Genomic DNA, 20,569 nt, shown 5'->3' on the forward strand with positions numbered 1-20,569 from the left:
ACAAGCCAATTGAGATCTGAAATAAGAATTTGTGGGCTGTTCAAGAAATCTGAGTTTTGAAATAGAAAGAGACAAATTCATTTTTCTTGCTGTCTGAGAAACTTTACATACTGCTGTTAGTCAAGGGACCTTGAAACTACAGGGTCCTTAGAGAATGTGTATGACACGGAAAGAATGTAAGGTTCAGGGACAGAAAGGCTTGCATTTAAATTCCATCACTAAATGGTATATCTTAGTTTCTAATTAAGTTATCTAGCTGGATCTTAGTTTCTTCATCAGTATGGTAGAAATCACAGAGTTCTGGTGGTGGTGGTGGTGGTGGTGATGATGGCAGGGTGTTTTGTGTGTGTGTGTGTGTGCGTGCGTGTGTGCGTGCGTGTGTATATGGTGCTGCGGGTTGAACCTGGGTCCTGGGTCATCGAACTTGTTAGGGAAGCATTCCATCACTGAGTTACATCGCCAGTCCCAGTTCTGGTGAAGATTTCATGAAGTTATAAATTAAGTGCCTAGTATAAGGCCTAGCTTCTAGACTTCCCATTTGTTTGGGTTTGGCCTTTTGTCCCAGTTATTCTGGATTATTAAATCTTTATTACATTAGTCTTTTTCACCAGTCTTACTTTTCTCCCTCCTGCTTTCTCCCACCAGAGAGGGAAGGAGAGAAAATCTAAATACAAACAGGTAGAGATGGAAGAGTGTTGTAACATTAGGGCTAGAATGCTGTTACAACACATTGCCTACCTTTTGGAATCATTGCCCTACAACACAGGTACACACACACACACACACACACGCACGCACACTCCTGAACATTACCTGGTACAGTGGGATCACCTGAACAAGTGTTATATCATCCTGGATCATTTATCTAATGATTGCATAGTGCTTCACACCACCATATTCATCTCCTGTACCTCTGTGAGACCTGTGACCCATGGGGACATGCAGATGGCAATAGAGAGCAATGTCCAGCTCTTCGCAGACCCATCAGAAACCCTGAAGGCCCAGGAGACTATATGTATATTCTCACCTTCTGAGAATCTAAGTTTGGGATTTGCCAAGGGTTACCTGCCAATACTGCCTCTTCTCTTTTCAAAGACAACTTTGAAAGTTTCTGAAACTCTTTAGAGGCCCCAGAATTCCCAAAGTGGAAACAATAAGCAACTTACCTTAAATCCTAATCAATCTGAAAAACAAAGGCAATGAATACATGGATACCTTCTCTCTTTAGAATTCCTCTTTCCATCTGACCCCTGGAATGTTGCCTTTATCTTCAAGATCAGAGAGATGTTAATGACATATTTTCTTTCAGATTCCAGCAGTTCTAGAGCCACAGTTTGTCTTTTAGCTTTGAAAACAAACAAATGAAGAAATTTTTGTCACACCTTCCCAAAATGCTAAGAAAGGATAGAAAACAACAAAAACACATTGAAAACAGTATCAGTAAGTTTTTAGGAGCTGGAAAACAGAATGGATGCGTGACAATTCATTCAACAGAGCAAAGGACACAAAATCTTTTTGTTCCTGTCTGGAGAGAAGAAATGCACTGAAAAGAAGCAGAAAGGCTGAAGGATGATTAGAGCTACCAATCACAGAAGTGAAAATAAGGGTGATGCTGGAACAAATGAAATGGATGAGAATCTACATGAGGTACAACTGAAGGTCCAGATCCTTACCTACTTGCCATTCTTACTTCCAGCCCATGGGAAATGGAAAACGCAAACCTAGAGAAGCTCTACCTGGGGATCCAGGCTAAGCCTCTCGACATGGAAGAGGGCAAAGTGAGATACTAACATGAAAAGAAGGTACAGAGAAGGCTGGCATTCTGAGCAGTGAGCCATCCCTCGGCCCCCTCCCACGCAGGGCCCAGAATGCCAGCAGCCAGGATTAACACTGCAGGCACCGAGACTGGTAGGTCTTCCACTTGATACACTGAACTATTAGCTGAGTGTGGTAGCACACACCTGTAACCCCAGCACTCTGGGAGGCTGAGGCAGGAGGATCACAAGTTTGAGTTCAGCCTGGAAACTTAGCAATTTAGCAAGACCCTGTCTCAAAGTTTAAAAATAAAATTTAAACAGCTGGGGATGTAGTTCAGTTCAAAGGCCCTAGGTTCAATCCCTAGTACTGCAAAAAATAAAAATCATTTGAACTGCCCAAAGGAAAAAATCCTCAGACATTGACATGAAGAGCTCAGCTACCAGAAAGTTAGTTTGCTACCTTCCTGACCTATCTATTATGAAGCCCACTTATTACAAGCCTGAATAATGGAAAATTTTCAGAATTTTTTTTATCCCCCTTTTAAAGACATAAATTAGCTAAGGATACTCAGGTATTTGAATAAGTTTGTACCATAAAAGAGAGGAGAAAAATATATATACTTTTTAAATTTTCTTTTTTATTATCAGTATATGTTTGTGGTACACAGTGACTACACTGAGCTTGGTGTTTGATATATATATATATATATATATATATATATATATATATATATATACACACACACACACACACACACATTGCCTCGTGATAATTTTTACTCCCCCTGCTGCCCCCTTCCCTTCTCCCTTCTCATGTCTACAAAATCTATCTCCCTATTTCTTAATATGGCCCTTTAATTTTGCTCTTTAAGTTATTTATATTTTTGGTCTCTCATACTAGAGAAAACACACAATATTTAACCCTCTGTGATTGAATTATTTCACTTATTATGGTCTCAAGATCCATCCATTTTCCTACAAATGACTCAAATTTATCCTTCTTTATGGCTGAACAGTACTCCAATATATAGGACATTTTCTTTATCCATTCATCTGCTAATGGGCATATAGGCTGCTTCCATGATTTAAATCTATTTTGAGTTTTGTTGCCATCAACATGGGTATGTATGTATGACTGTAGTATGATGACTTACCATCCTCTGGGAAGATACCCAGGAGAGGTATAGCTGGGTCAAATAGAATTTCTATTCTTAGTTTTTTGATAAATCTCTATATTGATTTCTAAAATAGCTATATTAGTTTACATTTCCATCAACAACATAGTAGGTTTCCTTCCCCCACACACACATCCCTGCTAGCCTTATATACATTTATTTAAGGGAGGGGTAAAGAAACAGACACAATGCAGGATACAAATGAAAACTTCAAAAAATTATATAATTAGGGCTGGGGATTTACCTCAGTGGTTCTGCCGCCTGCCGCCTACCTCACAAGCACAAAGACCCGAGTTTGAGCCCCAGTACCAAAAAAAATTACATAATTAATATTCTCAAAGAGACATGAGAAAAATATTCTAGCCATTTAATAATTACAAATGCTATTTTTAAAAGATACTTTTTCTTTCTTTCTTTCTTTTTTTGAGACAGGGTCTCACTATGTAGTTCAGGCTGGCCTCAAACTCACTGTGATCCTCCTGCCTCAGCCTCCCGAGTGCTGGAATTACAGGCAAGCACCATCATGCCCAGCTAAAAGATACTTCTTGACATTTTTTAAAACATAGTAAAAATTTTAAAATTTGAGTAGAAGATAAGAGTCAAAGAAATACAACCCGCCCTCCAAACAAACAAACAAACAAGAAGAGCTACATTGAAGAAAAATAGAGAAAAACATGGCAGTTAAGAAAAATCAATGCAGGAGATCCAACATCAAATTAGTAGAAGTTCTGGGCAAAAGGAAGAAAATGGATGAGAAGACATTACCACATTAATAGAAGAAAACATCCCAGGACATGTATTCCCAGAGGGAAGGACCTATTGTGCTGTTCATAATTAATGAAAAAAGACTCTCGCATCATTGTAAGGCACACCAACCACATGACTGAAATGTTGGCAGACCAAGGATAAGAAGCCGCTAAGTTACCAAGTAGAAAGTTGGGTAACATACAAAGCACTGGGGATCAGAATGGTATCGGACTTCCTGATAGCAACATTAGGAGCTAGAAAATAATGGGAAAATTGCTTCAAAATGATGAGGGAAAAGGGTTTCTACTAAGTCAAATTAACAATAAAGTGTGTGGAAATGATGGGACAATGTGTTCTATCAAAATGAGTAAACTGGGTCGGGGATTTAGCTCAGTGGTTCTGCCGCCTGCCTCGCAAGCGCAAGGACCCAGGTTTGATCTCTGGTACCAAAAAAAAAAGTAAACCAAGATACCAAGGGCACTCAAGATGAAAAAATGTACTCATTAACAACAACCAAGCAGGACTCTAACATGGGAGAAATAGGAAAGAAATTCCCAGGGATATTGGGAAGTCCCAGGATGACAGCAGCACAATGGACCAGAGTGGAACAGGGTGACAGAGGTCCTGAGGGCAGATACTTTAAAGAAAAGAAAATGTAAATAATAGTTTCTGTCTCATTGCTGAGAAAAAGAAGCTCTATGTGAATGAAAGCTATGAAAAGATAGGAAGACTATAAACAGCATGCTCTATGAACAGAGGACTCAGTACACTGTCAAGGTGGCAATTTTCTGAAAATTGAAAGAAAAATATGGTCTAGAATTAGACTCACTCATATTAGATCATTTGACTTTGATCAATTCAGTTCAATGGGGGAAAGGAAGGAATTTCAGTAAATAGTGCTGAAGCAACAGGATAATTAGGGAAAAACATTAACCTGAACCTCTTCCTCCCACCATACATTAAGATTTATTTAAGTCATAGTCTTTTTCTTTTTTTTTTTGAGACAGGGTCTCTCTCTCTCTCTGTAGCTCAGGCTGGCCTTGAACTCATTATCCAGGACAATCTCAAACTTGCAGCCTTCCTCCTGCCTCACCCTCCAGAGTGCTGTGGTTACAGGTGTCCCCCACCATGCCCTAAGTCATAGTTTTATGTGAAAGGTAAAATTACAAAAATTTCAGAAGTAAACATATGAGAATGTTTTTGCGACCTTGGGACAGGCAAAGATTTCTCAGAAGCACATGAAAGTCATAAGCTTTTAAGAAAGTTTTTAAATTGATGAATTAGAGTTCATCAGAACTTAAAACTTCTGTTCATCGAAAGACTATTAAGAAAAGAAAAAAAAAAGACTATTAAGAAAGTGATAAAGCAAGTCACAGACTAGAATAAAGTATTTTCAACACCAACACCTACACCAGACAGAACTCAAACCTAGAATATATTTTTAAATCCTACAAATAAAAAAAGACAACCCAATTTAAAAGTTGGGCAAAGGACTTAAACAGGTACTTCATAAAAGAAGATCTATGAACAACCAATAAGCATAGGAAGAAAAGATGTTCAGTGTTGTCATTAGGGAAGTCCAAATTAAAAACCGTCTTACGACAGTGCACACCCAGGAGAATGGCTAAAATTAGAACGTCTGTTCACAGCAAGAACGGGGAAGGATGCAGAGCAAGCAGAGTCCTCATACATTGTGGTGGGCATATAAAATCATCCAACCACTCAGGAAATGACTTGACATTTTCTTTTGAAATTAAACATAATCCTAACCATCTAATCCAGAGATTCTATTCCTAGGTATATACTCAACATAAATGAGCACATAGTTTTGGGGGGGTTTTTTGGTACTGGGGATTGAACTCAGGACCTTGTGCCTGCCAGGCAGGCATGCTGCCACTGAGCTAAATCCCCAACCCAAGCACATACATTTTTAAAAAGCCTTGTACAAGAATATTCAAAGCAGTTTTGTTCATAATATCCTCAAACTGGAAACAATACAAATGTCCACCATCAGAAAATGGATTTTTTAAAAAAATGTAACAAATTCATTCAATGTGATTAATAAACAGGAATAAATAATCAACTGAATTACATGTAACAATATAGATAAATCTTAAAAGAAACATTATGTTGAGAGAAAAAACCCAGGTACAAAGGAGTGCGTACCCTATTATTTCATTTCTATGAAGTTCAAGAACAGACAAAACTATGGTAGCAGAAGACACAGCAGTAGTTCTTTGAGAAGATATTGGCTGGGAAAATAGATGAGAGAACTTTCTAGGGTAACAAATATTGAATAGGTTGGACTGGATAGTGATCGCAGTGGATACACCTATGTAAAAAGTCAATAAGCTTAAATGTAATCACTGGATTTTACTCTATGTAAATTAAGCAAAGTATAGTTTCCAAAATAGCAGCACAAATGTTTTTTAAAACACACAGAAACAAATACCAAAATAAAAACTGTCAAAAGAGTTCAAAGTAGTAGCTGCTGTTTTTCCTAACAAAACTTTTAGTACTACTTAATCTTGCAAGTATTTGATTAATTAAATTAAAATTGATTTTTTAAAAATCACCTCCCCAAATAGCTGAGGGAAAACCACTGTTTGACACACAGTGAGTGCCCAGTAATGAATAAGGTGCGGAGGGAAGAAAGGAAGGAAAAGATGGAGGGGGGAGAGTCAGAGCCTGTTTCAGGGTTTTACACTTGGATGGAAGATTCTTAATAAAAAAATATGGAAAATTCCACATCGTGGACTAAATAGTTCTCACATTCCCTTCTTCTCCATCAACCTTAGGTCTTTTTTTTTTTTTTCTCAAAGCACTACATCACTAAGAGTCATGAAGATCCAGAATCCAGATGATACCAGTCCCAACTGGCATCACCTCTGGTGAGCTCTTTCACCTCTGTGGGCTTTGGTTGCTTCATTTGAAAAAAGAACCAGAGACCATGTGGTTTCATATATCCACTGGGTCTACCATGCCAAGATTCTAGCCCTTACTTTCCAGCCTCTGATATATCTTGTTCCTTAAAATCTCAGCCTGAATTCCCCCATGGAACTTACCAGCTAAAGAGGTTTCACATAAAACATTTTCTAAGGAACTGTGTCTACCCTGGCCGGTTTCCTTGAGTTTATCTGGGTGGTCCTTTGTGACATATTCTTCCCCCCATTCTTTGCCCTCTTTGGGCTGCCTCCACATGCCAGATGAAAGATGGCCCTTGGACTGGATATCCACTGAGATGCAAGACATCAGGTTTTCATCTGCTTCTGGAGTTGTTGGGTTCACTCCTGAAAAATAACATCTGCAATCAAGATCATTCTTTTTAAAGAAAAAAACATAGTGTTTGTTACTAACTCTTAACTAATATACCCTTGTTTGGGTACAACCATTCCTCAAGGGCTAAATATATCAATTAAGGATTTAAAGTCTCCAGAATTAGAAAGGGTCACCTTTCTCTGCTTCTGGTCCATACATCCTCTACTCTTTGTATATACTCTCCACTAAATAAGGGTTTTTTAAAAGTGCATTTATGGGGCAACCCACTCTCTGGTCCCCCTTCTGTCTCTTTTAGACAGAAGCTGTCTTTCTCTCAATAAATTTTCCGACTCTTAAAATTAAAGTGCATTTATAATGTAATAGAACTAATTTAGAGTGTATGTATTGATTCCTCATATCTGCTTCCTTCAGGTGAATACACCAGATGCCTGCAGCCCCACTAGGAAGGAAGTCTAAAAAGAGGACGAGACAACATCTTTTTTTGCAATTTATCCCCTTGACTCTGATGATGGTAAGTTGGAAAAAGGAAAGTGGAAAGGAAGGAGGAAGGTGAAATAATGTATAAAATATTGGTGAATTGTCAACTAAGTAAATAACTTTTGAATCAAACCAAAAGGGTGTGATCCATGGAACATTTATGTCAAGAAACTTGTGAGACTTCAGCAAATGTTAATCATGAGTAACTGAAATGAGCCAGAAAGAACTAAGAATACTGGATTCGTCTTAAAGTTCTCCGGCCTTTCTTTCTCCTTGGGATTAAGTGAGTCACAAACCTATCCCCCCTACTCCCCAGTACTGAGGATTGAACTCAGGACTTTTAGTTTGTCAGGCACGTGTGGCGCCACTGAGCTATATCCCAGGCCCAGTCACTAACCTATTCTAGTACACATCTTGGAATCATAGTAATAGTAATGCCTTATCTTGCCTGAGTTCTTTCACACCTGGTTTGGGATTGAGGGAGTAGAAACAGGGGAGGTCAAAAAGGGAAAGAATGGAATTGCTGAAAGAAGAGAGAATTTAAAGAGAAGAGCCACTTACCAGGACCCATCATTCCCTTCACATTACTGTCTCCTACATGAATGGGTCTGGACTCTTGGGCTGTGGAGAAAGGAGAGCTTTCATTGCAGGATTCAGTCTGCTCACAAAGGCTAAACGCCTTCTAGGCGCCAGGCACTGAAGACAGACACAGATTTTATAGTTTGTGGGGAGAAACAGAGAACTAGGAGGAAGGAAGGAAGGAAGGAAGAAACGAAGGAAGGAAGGAAGCTAGGATTACAGTACAGTGTGGCAAGTGCTATTTTCTCAGCTGTAAAAGATATGTAATAATGGTCCTTACCTCAAATGATTACTTAAGAATTAAGCAGGTTAATGCATTTAAGCTACTTAAAGTAGTACCTGGCATATTGTAAAAGCTAAATTGTGTTTTAACTGTGACAGTGATGTAGTGGCAGTAGTGATGATGGTAATAATGATGGCCAGAGCAGTATGATGCTGTTAAAATGTAAGACTCTATCACTCATCTGCTTAGCCTCCCAATGACTTCCATTTCAGTGTAAAAGCCTAAGTCCTTATAATGATCATAGAGCCCTAAAATATTTGCTCCCCAACCCTGCCAGCTGCCTCATTGCTGTTGCCATTATTTGTTTGTATGTATGTATGTATGTATGTATGTATGTATGTATTTGAGACAGGGGCTCCCTATGTAGTTCAGGCTGGCCTTGAACTCACTATGCAGCCCAGACTGGCCTTGAATTGCCTGCAATCCTTCTGCCTCAGCTCTCCCAAAGCTGGGATCACAGGCGTGCGCCACCACAACTGGCTTGTCATTTGTTTTTAACTGATTCTTTTTGTTCCCCTTGTCCACCTTGCTTAAGTTCCACTGGTCTTGTCAGTCATTGGACATATCAGTAATGTTCTCATCAGGACTTTGGCACTGTCTGTTTCCTCTCTTCCCTTCCATACCCCTAAGCTGACTTTCTCATTTTCATATCTTTACCTGGCACCCTATCTAAAATTGCAGTCCTCCTTTATTTTTTCTCTAACTTCACTATCTAACATATAAAATGTTTTACTTATCTTGTTCATTATCTGCTTCCCTCAAAGAAAGGCTCCATGAACTTTTGTTATTCTGTTCATTACCCAAACAGTGCCTGCGATAAATGGATGAATGAAGGGAAGGAAGGAAGGAAGGAAGGTTAGAAAAACTGTAGGCTGCTATGAAGAGTCTATTAGGGTAGCAACTGATGTGGATTCGGTGGAGAGGAGGTCTGGGCATCACAAAGGATGATGTCAGGAATATTTTCTAGCATCTTATAATTTAAAGTTCGGCAGCATTGATATCACTTAGGAGGTCATTAGAAACACCAAAGCTCAGACCTCAGGCCCAACCTGCTAAATCCAAACCTCATTTCGACGGTATTGTATCAATTTCACATTAAAGAGTGTACATTAAAGCCCTGGTCTAGAGAACATGGAAGGTGCATAGGAGTTGGCCAGGAAAAGTAAAAGGGAGAAAAGGAGATAAGTAGAGAGAATGATGTATGTGAAGGGCCAGGGACAACAGACTACAAGGGCATCGCAGGGCCTACAAAAAGTGTCAGGCTTGACTATAGAGCTAGAAATAGAGGGCAACCAAAGATGAATCTGAGAATAAAAGTGGAGGCTCGTTAGTATGTGGCCTTGTAAACTGTGTTAAGGAATTTGGACTTTATTCTGAGGTCAATTAGGAGCCAAACAGAGAATTTAAAAAAGAGCAACCAAAAAGTAGGAGGAAAATCAAGGAAGCAGAACATGCAGCCAAAAGGAAAATATATATATATATATATATATAATATATATAAATATATATAATATATATAAATATATAAATATATATAATATATATAAATATATAATATATATAAATATATATTATATATATATATATATATTTTTTTTAAGAAAATAGGAACCTAAGCGCAAGGACCTGAGTTCTATCCCTTGTAACAAAAAACAAAACAGAAACCTAAGGCATCAGAAACTATCAAGTAAGGTAAGGAGACAGGCGTGGTAGAGCATGAATGTAATTCCAGCACTCAGAAGGCGAAGGCAGGAGGACCACCATGAGTTCGAGGCTACTCAAGGCCAGCCTGAACTGCATAGCAAGACCCTGTCTCAAAAAAAAAAAAAGGTAAGGAAAGAGTTTTAGTTGAAAGGTAAGGATGGGAGCCAATATTGCAATCATTGAATAAATAGGATATAAGAAAGAAGAAGTGGATAATGGAACCATGTCATTCAAAGAGGTCAGTGGTAGAGCATTTGTCTAGTGTGTCCCAGGCCCCAGCTTTCAACCCTGGCACTGGAGGGAAAAAGAAAAAGAGGTTAGCTTTCAATTTTCCTAAGCAAGAATAGTAGGTGAGAGGTAGGGAGCCTAGTTACATAAAAAATCCTCTTGAAGTCATCTTGGGTAGGAGAAGGAATCCAAAGGAAAGGGCCAGGGATTTAGCTCAGTGGTGTCGCCGCCTGCCTCAAAAGTGCAAGGTCCTGAGTTGGATCCCCAGGACCAAAAAGAGAGAGAGAGAGATTCCTCCCAAAGTGTATGAACGAAGCTTTCACACCAGAGGACACACTTCCGGCATTGCCTCTTCAAATGGAGGGTTAGGCATTGGTGGGAAGCAGCCTCAAAGACTGTGCTCCAATGACCTGCACCCCTTAGCATTCATGTCCTCATGTAATTCCTTTCTTTGAGTGGGGCTGGATTTCATGATTGGCTTCTGATGAATATAGTATGACAGAAAGGATGCTACTTCCAAGATTAGATTATAAAATGTCTATGGCTCTCATCTCGAACATTCTCTTGGATCATTTGTGCTGGGGAAACCAGCTGTCATGTTGTAAGGCAGCAGCTTTGAGAAGCCCATGTCACAAGACCTGAAATCTTTTCACAGCCATGTGAGTAAGCTTGGAGGTAGATGCCCTCTGAGTAGAGTGTCCCGTGAGATGACAGCCGTGGCCAGTGCCTTGACTGAATCTCGTAAGAGAGCTTGAGCCAGTGGCTATGCAGAGTCCTTACAAAGAGAAGCTGCAAGATAATGAACGTTTACTATTTTTAGCTACTGAATTTTGGACAATAGGTAACAATTGCACTAATTTATCATTAAAAATGGGTAAGCCAACGCTTTCTGAAAGCTTAGTTCTTTGACCCTAAGTTGTAACATAAGCTACCACCAATTGTAGCTGGAATATTTGATTACTGCACATTATCCTCCAATTTCTGGAGCAACTTAGTAGAATAAACTACAACCACATCTATATAGCATGGAAAGAAGGAGGAGTTGCCAGTAAAACAGTTCATTTTAATCCATGTGGGGACTGGAATCATCTGAATCAGCTGTTTTCAGTGGATTCGACAAGTCCTGTGACTTTCTTTCCTGATGGACAGTACATTGTCTGAAGATGCATACATTTGCTTTAAAATATAATTTCTAATATTTTATCTTGTGAACATGTCCAGCTGTCCCAAACCTGCCACTCATCTGACCTCTACTTTCCAAACCAATCCCAAACTCTTTCCCAGCAAGGGTCAACCTTCCATGCCTTGCTCTCCAGGTTATGAAGCAAAGAAAACAGGACCCTCTGTGGACCCCCTCCCCACTGGACCAAGTGAGCTGTCCTGGGCTGCACCTGGCTGTCTCCTAAATAAACACTCACAGGGTAAGAAGAATAAACAGATATACCAAGTAAAAGCCACTTGGTTTTGATTTTCACATTCAGTTATTCAGAACATATTTACTGCCTGTGAATGTATAAGCCAAATTGTTTCATAACACCTAAGGATAGAAAACGCAAACCCTGCCTTTGAGGAGCTTACAATTGGTTATTAAGCCTACTACCTTTTGAGGACTTTCTATGTAAATCCAAAAAAGAAATTGTTTTTTAAAAAGGGAAAGTCATGTAAACAATGTGAATTTCTACATTCACTTTTCTGGGTAGAGGTGTTTGCAAGACATTGTTGAGAATACACGGATGTGGCAAACATTTTTAAAATGTATTATTTTTCCAAAGTTGAACCAGGTGCACAATCATATCCCTTGGAAAGCTAGTTTCTTTAGTACAGCCAGGGTGCCGTTGTGTAAGGTCTGTTCCCATCCCTCCCTCGGGTCTGGGATGTGGTTGGTGACTGCCACAGCCCACAGATGAGCTCTGGTTTTTTGTTTGTTTTGTTTTGTTTTTTTCAAAGAAAAATGAGTACTTAAAAAAAAAAGAAAAATGAGTACTGAATCAGACTGCCATTGAAACAATTTGTAGAGTCAAATTTGTAAAACAGTTCTCTCTTATGGTTGGTATGATTGGACAATAAACTGTTTTCAATCCAACTGAGACGAAAGAATCCAGATTAGTGTTTTCCTAAAAAAAGAAAGTCTTCAAAACTGGGCAGATTCTCAGGATTTCTTGAGTCCTCTGGATCCTTCTAACTTCTAACTGGATCCTTCCAGTAATGAGGAAAAATTCTGGGCAGTATATCATTTTCCTCCACTAAAGAGGGAGGACTTAAGCTCATTCTTTCTATTACTAAGTCCTAGAAATCAGGGTGAGGGGACTGCTTGGTTAATTGACTATGATTTGTGAACTGTACCTTTTTCATAGGCCTGAGAAGGCAAAATAGTGGTAAAATCTTCACTTGGAAGAACAGGTTCAGGGATGTTGATAGAACGGAAAGGACTTCCCTGTGCTTGTGCAGGTCCACCCTGTGTGCCATGTTCTTCTTTCAGAGTTTTCCTAGGAAAGAGAAACAACAAAGCTAGTTCGCTCCTTAGTACCTGATAGATTAGGAGAGGATTTAGTTCACAGCATCTCAAGAAAATGTCTGATATTAGATTGAGCCATAAATATTGCCATTTTCATAAGTTAAAAATGGTCCATTGAGGGGCTGGAGGTATAGCTTGGTGGTAGTTTGCCTGGCACATGCAAGACTCTGGATTTTCCCCCCAGCACAAGGAGGAAAGAGGCCCATTATTAGTAATTCATGTAGTTCAGCTTAATTTATCATCTGAGCTGGAGAAAAACCTTCAGATATCTACAAATCACTTTCAACTGTAATTTCTTCATTCTTATTTTTCTGCCATCGACTTCCCTATCATCAGGAACTTTAAAGCTTACAGGTAACTACTGCTTGGGATGATTTACATTTGCTAACCTCTTCTCCAGGGTCACACAAATATTCTCATATTTCTATTTTAAATGTGACAAAATTAAGAACATATGACAATAAGATTACATGTATTGAGTGGTGAGACCTAGTTGAGTCTCTTTAACTTAAACTTATTTTCAATCATAGAAGTAAAATAATAGCAGCCTTAGAGAAAATTTAGAAGACAAAATTTTTTTTTTTGGTACTGGGGATCGAACTCAGGACCTTGTGCTTGCGAGGCAGGTGCAGTGCCACTGGGCTAATCCCCAGCCCTAGAAGACAAATTAAAAAGAGAGAAATCACTGGTGGCCTCAAATCTTAACACAACAAATGCTTTACATAACAATCATTATTTTTACATATATCTTTCTAGGTGTTATTTTTATGTTTTGGTAGTTGGGATCAAAGCACTCATGCCATTTGTGTTATTTTCATTTCACATCATGTTGTATTACATACATTTTCTTTTAAAAGATTTACCATCCATCTTTGGAATTCACCAACTTCTCTGGCTCTCTACCCTCTATCACATGCTGACTCCTGGAGGTCAGGAGCTAGCTGGGCATATGCTGATATACAGGGGACATTGTTCCTGGTGCCTCTGTAGAAGCCATTACTTATGGGTTTGCCTTTGGGAAATATTTTGAAGATACTCACTTGGCTTTAACTTTTCGAGACTCTCTTCGTTTCTCCTGTTGAAGTTGTTCAATTTTCTGTTGCATTTCTTCCTGTTTGGAAGTTATGGCCTGGATCATTGACATGGCATTGCTCAGCTCTTCCTAAAAAATAAGAATTGCTATATTCTAAATTGGTACATGCAGTAATAGTATAGAATATACTGTTTGGTATTCCATAAGCTTTTAGTACTATTGAATGAATGAATGAAGATTGAAAAATATACTTTTATTGTGTCCTCCTATTTTAACACATCTGTTAAAAAAAAAAATGAAATAACTATTTTCCCCTGATAACTAATGAATGGTGCAGATGGTAAATTCTTAAATTTGGCTACTAGGGAAAGAACACATTTTCTATTCCTATTAACTAAGGACCAAGATTCTTTTTTAAGCAGGAAATAAATGAGGCACCTACCTTGAAATAATTTAATGAATTCTTCATCTCAGTAACTTTTTCTTCCATGGAACATTTGCAGCTCTTGACCTTTTCTTCCAAAGCATATTCTCCGTGTTGGATTCGTGTCAGTTCCTGCATTGCCTCTGTGAAACCAGTTTTCAACTCGGAAGCCAGGGCCTGCAACTAAATAGCGCATGGAAAGTGAAGTTAGTTTGCTATAAGTTATTATCAATGGCACTACTGGCCCCTGGGCTTTTTGTTTGCTTTGAGAAACCAGGCTCTTGAAAATCTACAGACTTTGAGTGAGTTTGGACAATTTAAGGCAACCTTGGTGCCATTCATCTAGGGAAGAGTGTCTTCTTTATACAGCACAGGTTGAAGTTAGATAAACGGCAAGAAAGCAAGCAGTCAATAAAGTTTATAAGTGCTCCTGCAAGCTACCATTTATTTTAAAACCTTTAATAAAGATGCAATTTACCTGAAAAGCAACATGTATGTGAAAAGAGTCTTAACCTGGTAACTCTGAACTCTGTGAAAGAAGAGTGATGGGTCATAATCTTCCTGATGAGAGAACAAATAAGTTCACTTCTTTTTTTCCTTAAGAAGCTAAAGAACCAGAAGAGTAATAACTAGGGATTGATGAAAATTTCTTTGAAAGGGAAGAAAAGGTTTTGTTTCTGTTTTGTTTTTTATTCTCAGATATTATCCTGGAAAAGTTGGTAATGACTTTCATTTTATTTTTTTTTTGGTATCGGGGATCGAACTCGGGTCCTTGGATTTACACTGGAGCAGCAGGCAGTGAAACCACTGAGCTAAATCCCCGGCCGGGTAATGACTTTTTCAATAGACATTGAACTTTAACCCATAAGGAAGGCACAGCCATATCTCCAGTGGTAGGAGCTCAACATATCAGTGGTGCTGTGCCTCCCCTGCAGCAGGCAAGCTGGTCACGTAGGAATGTGCTCACTGGACCTCAGATGTCAAGTTCCACACCACGGAAGAGGGAGCTAGGTAGGGGACAAATCCTAGCTGTCCCATACAAGAACTAGGACCTTAGTCAAGTTGATTAACCTCTTTGTAGCAGTTTCCTTATCTGTAAAATAATTATAATAATATCTATTTCACAGGGCTATCTTGAGCACTTAATGAGTCAACATAGGTAAGATATCTATCACAACATACGCTTGGTACACAGGTGTTCAAAATTTTTAATTCTTTTCCTCTTTAGGTGGCAAATCAAAATGTTAAGCACAAAGAGAAATGTGGAGAAAATGGAGCGCTTCTAAAGGTTCAGATTTATTTATTGAACAAATGAGAAAAGCCATTTCAACAGACAGTAAGTTAAAGTAATAACAATATGATAATAATACTACTTTCTGGACATTTATGATCCTATTTGGCTAAGTAGAGGAACCCTTAGCTCTACTTCTCTCTTCAAAATAGAACTGTTTAGAAGATTTATTCTATAATTTAAAATATCCACCAACTAAGGCATGAAAATTAAAGTCCAGGTACCACAACAAAGTTTCTTCATATATTTCTAAACATTTTCAGAATCAAGTCATTCAAATGGTTCCAACTTATAATGACATCTTCCACTACAACAACTCAATATTCTGTACTATATTTAAAAAATATAGTGTTTTGTGTTTCACAAATAGTTTCTAGGATTGGGAATAGGGAGAAATAAGAGGAACCAAAGAGATTGTTTTGAAAAAGAACCTATAAAGTATTTGAGGGTGGAAGACTGGGTAACAAGATGAATAATCTATTTTTTATTCCAAATTAATTTTTAATTAGAATTAATCTTTGTGATGGATCTTGGTAGTCTCCTAATTCAGTCATCTTGCTGGATTAAATCACTAGATCAATTACCTTCTGATCTGGTGATTTTCATTACACAAATTCATCTTCTGTGAGAAAAATAAAGTTGATGGCTATATAAACTCAAAGTAAAAAGTACACAATTTTTTAAATTAAAGGAAGGAAGTCTGACATTCATTTCAGTGCCCTGACACAAGTTTTACTTAGGAAAAAAAAAAAGAGAACCACTATCCAAAAGAAATAGGTTTCATTATCACCGCTTCCATAGGTGGATGTGTGGTTTTCTGCTAGAAGCCAAAAGACAACAACAGAGTCCTAGGGAAAAAGACTTTTCCTCATCTTCAGAACTTCAACTCTCAAAAAATTTTTAAAACTATCAAAATTTTCTTTAACAGCCAGGTTATATGTGGACTCTGGGAATTCTGAAACTGTTCTAAGTTATGTGTTTCTTTGAATGAAGTCACTGTACTGCTTTATAAACAGTTTCACAACCAGTGACAAGCCAGGAGAAGCCAGGGCTCAAGCACTGCCACAAGAAGTCATTTTTAAGACACTTAGGGCGCTTACTCATTAGCTGTTACAGACTGATTTTTCCACAACAGCACGACCACTGTCTTGTGAATGAAAAATACCTGGAGGATGTCGTCTTAACATCTCTTCTCTGCTCTCTCTTCTGCTTTCTTATCTCACAGCCCACAGCCCACCCCAAGGATTAGAAATGGGAGTCTACCTTGTACTCCAGCGAGTTGAACACGTTCCTCATCTCGTTGATTTTTTCATGGAGCTGCTCTAGAGAGGTTATGATCCCTCTGTCCTGCCGCTGAAGGCGGGCTCCCACAGGAGGCAGGTTCAGGGAAGACTTGTACTTCAAAGCCTAGGGTACCACAGAGGGCAGCTTAGGCTTAAAGAAATGGGGGAGAGGAGTCCGAATTCTTCCTATTTCCTGCTCTTAAGTGCTGCTTCTCAATTTTCTTTTCTTTCTTGGCTTCTTAACTCTTCTTAAGATGAATTTTAATCAGTCTTCCGATTTTTTTTCCAACAAAGTCTTTCGGGCCTCAAACTAAATGCTTCATGAATTCCGACTTGTTTTTCACACAGACTTCCCATTCCTTTCTGCTATTTTACCCAAGTCAGGAGGATACTAGGAGGCAAATTCAAGGGTGCCTGTGCCTTGGGAACTCTGCAAAGCCAGGAATGTCAAGGTTTGGGAAACCTCCACAAGGTATGTCAAATTCCTGCAACACTTGATTCTATAAGAGCAAAAACACAGCTGTCTGGGAACAGCATGTGATAGAAGAATGCCGGGTGATTGCTTTGATTTTCCCCTAGGCCAGAGTTACTGCAGAAGAAACCTGTTTTTCTGCCACCTTCCATCTTCGAATTTTAGGTCCCTTTACTGATCCCCAGAAATTCAGTGATTTAAAGCACAAAGTGGGCTGCAAATAATTTGAATATCAAGAGTAAATTTTTTAACCCACTCCTGTGCACTCCCTGGAGAACCTGACCCTTAAAGTCATTCTTACAGGATCCTATTAAAACTGAGGTAAAGGTCCGCGGATTTAGCTCAGTGGTTTCACCGCCTGCTGCGCAAGCGAAAGGACCCGACTTAGATCCCCGGTACCAAAAAAAAACAAAAAAAAACCCCAAAAAACTGAGGTAAATCCTGGTGTGTTAAAAATTTAATTTATTGATTCTTGGATATGCCACAGGCCTTCTAACTTCTCTTAGTGTTAGAAGAACATTCCTCAGTGGCAAAAAGAACTGAGAGGCTCGACTAAGACTTAACAAATCGTAGAAAACCTTCAATGCCAGTTTCGATGATGATGAAACGTATTACTGTAGGATGGGTTCCCATAGTTTTTCAATTAGATGTCCTTTTGGCATATAACTTATTTCTTAAATTATTTCATTACATGAAAAAAATAAAGAAAAGTGAGAATCACTCCAAGTCTTGTTATTTCAGTATAACCATTAGCATTTACTTTTTCTTTTATTTTGTTATATGCATTTCAATGGAGATATTTAAATAGCTGAGATAATACCTCAGATATTTTGATTCTGCCCCTCATCTTTTTGTCCCTGCTGCCTTATAAACTCTCTTCCATAGCCTTCTAAATTTTTCTAAGTATCTGTTTTAAGGGGTATATAATATTCTATCATGTGGAATATGCTGCAGTTTATCTACCTATTCACGCATACTGAAAATTTGTAATTTTTCACAATTATAAATAATGCCATCATATCATGCTTTTTATGTAAACTTTGTATATATTTCCAATTATTCCTCAGAATAAATTCTGAAATATGAAATTACTATGAGTCAAAGATATTAGGTAATATTTAACCCAAAAGAAAATCTATATTGAAGGGAGCCAAAATATTCAATTAATTAATAATTTTACAAATATATTGACCAGAGGCCAGGCTGTGTATTCTTGGAAACATTCTGGATTGTACATAATGCTCTGAATTTGTAGTTTAGAAAAATGTGTCTTGAGCTGGGGATGTAGCTCAGTGAGAGAGTGCTTGCCTAGAAAAATGTGTCTTATCAAATTTAAGTAATAAAAATGGAGAAAAATGCAGTGCTTACATTGCTAAGGCTACAAATTAGCAAAAAATTTGTGTTCTTTGCCCTTTCTATACTTGGGTCTTGGAATTTTCCATTATTTATCACTAAATCTTTTAAATATTTGTTGGAAGTATCTTTCCAATTTTGGTATTTGCCTTAGAATTTGCTCAAAATATTTTTATGTTGAGAAATTGTACATTGTGATGTGGATGAACTCTCAGAGCTTTTTTGTTGTAATTTCTTGGTTTTTTATTTAGACATTTCATATAGAGACAAAATAAATACTTATTCTAAAATTTTTTGGGTTTTGTATTTAATCTTTTAACAAACTCTTTGGATCTCTTCTTTCTTCCCAAAGAATCAGTTTTCTGGTTCTATTTGGGATCATGCATTGAATGACTGACTGCTCAGATTTCTTGGCTCAAAGCAATATATACATCTTGCAGGTATTCATTTATTCAACTAGTATTTATCAAGTATGTATTATATTCCAAGCACTGTACTTTATGCCAAGAATACAACAAAGAGCAAAATAGACTAAGTTCCTGCTCTTAGAGCTTACATTCTAGATGAGGAAACAATTTTAAAAACCCAAAAAGCAAGTATTAACTTTTGTATATGACATCAGGTAGGAATAGGATCTATCAGGAAAATAAATATGGAAAGAATTGCAGAAATTTCACATATTATTTCAGATATTGTCCCTTCTAATATAGATTATATTCTCTTTTAATTGACTCCTTCCCTCTTCCCTCCTTCCTCCTCTTTCTCTTCTTCTTTACTTCTCTTCCTTCTTCTTTTGATTAAAGGAAGTTGTTGCTTGGAGCAAACAGACTTAGGAAGTGTTCTTTTAAAACAAGGATGGGTTAGCATAGCATCACTGAGGTCATATAGACCAACTTCGTTTTCACTGTATTGGGTATTCCACTGTGAACAGATGTACTTGGATTTGTGATACAGTAAGATAATGAGGCCATCCCCACTGCAGCTATATTTAGCCAACATCCAGGGAGTGACCTACATAAAGGCTATAATAGACTTTAACTCATACCTGAGTTTAAAGAGGTACTCATATTCATTCAAATGCCATACGCTGTTCAGGCATGAGCAGAGGGAAAGTAAGTAGAGAAAACATTTAGAGATCTTGGACCAGTGAAGTATTGAATCAATACTGAGTGAAGGCCCACTACTGCTTCCCAGCCTCTGTTCAAGATAGTCCTCCTGCCGGAAATGACCTTCCTCTTGTCCACTTGTCAAACGATCAGTTTGTCCTTAGTTTGCCTACTTCAAGTCCTCTAGTCAGTCCTAATTCATCTCTCCCCCATAGAACTGTATCAATGCTTTCATTATGATCTTTCCAACAGCCTACCTGTACAAACAATCTCATGTGTGTTCTCCAGTGGACACTTAAAAATCAATGAGAATATTTGCTTCATTTTTTTTAAAGCTCCCATTAGGCTTACCAATAGAGTTTGCACTTAGTAACTACTCAGTAAATACGAATTAACTTAAAATGAGGCTGTTTCCTCTGTGCCTCTCATTGCTGATCTAAGTCTAGGACCAACATGGTTCAAATGTTTTCATAATCCTGTACTGGCTTGCCCTAATAGGGCCCACAGCAATGAACTCTTGAACAGTATTTATGGGAACTAGTTGTTATTTTCACTTTACTGTCACTTAAGTTCAACTAATCTAAATAACATTTCCCCTAAACTATTTGCTCCTCTGGACACCTGTCTTTCTGCTTGGAAAGTTACTCTTTTCCCTAGTTACCAAAGCTTACAACCTTGGAGCCAGTTTAGGAAGAGCTTTTTCTCTCACCCCCCCACCAAGCTCTGCTATTTCTGTCTTCTTTCTCATGTGTTCCAGATAACACTATCTTTAAAAATGTGAAAGATTTATGCCATCTGAAAAGAAACTAGAACATACAGATAACACTATCTTAAGTCTAGAGAGGCACGTGGGTTTCCTAGCT

General features: G+C 38.1%; 2 protein-coding genes across 26 annotated transcripts in view; one reads left to right on the forward strand and one right to left on the reverse strand.

Annotated features, from left to right (window-relative positions):
- Positions 1-7,456, forward strand: part of Sos1 (SOS Ras/Rac guanine nucleotide exchange factor 1) — a 166,418-nt gene extending 158,962 nt beyond the window's left edge. The window contains exons 25-26 of the transcript XR_015453000.1: positions 6,502-6,570; positions 7,370-7,456. The gene's annotated coding sequence lies outside the window, so the exon portion shown is untranslated. The remainder of the gene's footprint in view (positions 1-6,501; positions 6,571-7,369) is intronic.
- Positions 1-20,569, reverse strand: part of Arhgef33 (Rho guanine nucleotide exchange factor 33) — a 191,438-nt gene that overhangs the window by 138,779 nt on the left and 32,090 nt on the right. For 19 of the 25 annotated variants that reach the window (XR_015453001.1, XR_015453002.1, XM_087216118.1 and 16 more), the window contains 7 exons: positions 16,756-16,899; positions 14,220-14,384; positions 13,785-13,906; positions 12,573-12,715; positions 7,997-8,056; positions 6,745-6,969; positions 1,216-1,345 (listed from right to left, as the gene is read on the reverse strand). Coding sequence is in view for 23 of the 25 variants with exons in the window: in XM_087216118.1 (XP_087072244.1) it covers positions 1,216-1,345; positions 6,745-6,969; positions 7,997-8,056; positions 12,573-12,715; positions 13,785-13,906; positions 14,220-14,384; positions 16,756-16,899 (989 nt within the window). In the remaining 2 variants the exon portion in view is untranslated. The remainder of the gene's footprint in view (positions 1-1,215; positions 1,346-6,744; positions 6,970-7,996; positions 8,057-12,572; positions 12,716-13,784; positions 13,907-14,219; positions 14,385-16,755; positions 16,900-20,569) is intronic. The other 6 variants (XM_004839329.3, XM_087216125.1, XM_087216128.1 and 3 more) reach the window with 2 other exon arrangements.

Source organism: Heterocephalus glaber, unplaced genomic scaffold (assembly GCF_053883595.1).
Source record: "Heterocephalus glaber isolate CG9 unplaced genomic scaffold, H.glaber_assembly_v1.0 deba00001457, whole genome shotgun sequence".
Taxonomy (NCBI): Eukaryota; Metazoa; Chordata; class Mammalia; order Rodentia; family Bathyergidae; genus Heterocephalus; species Heterocephalus glaber.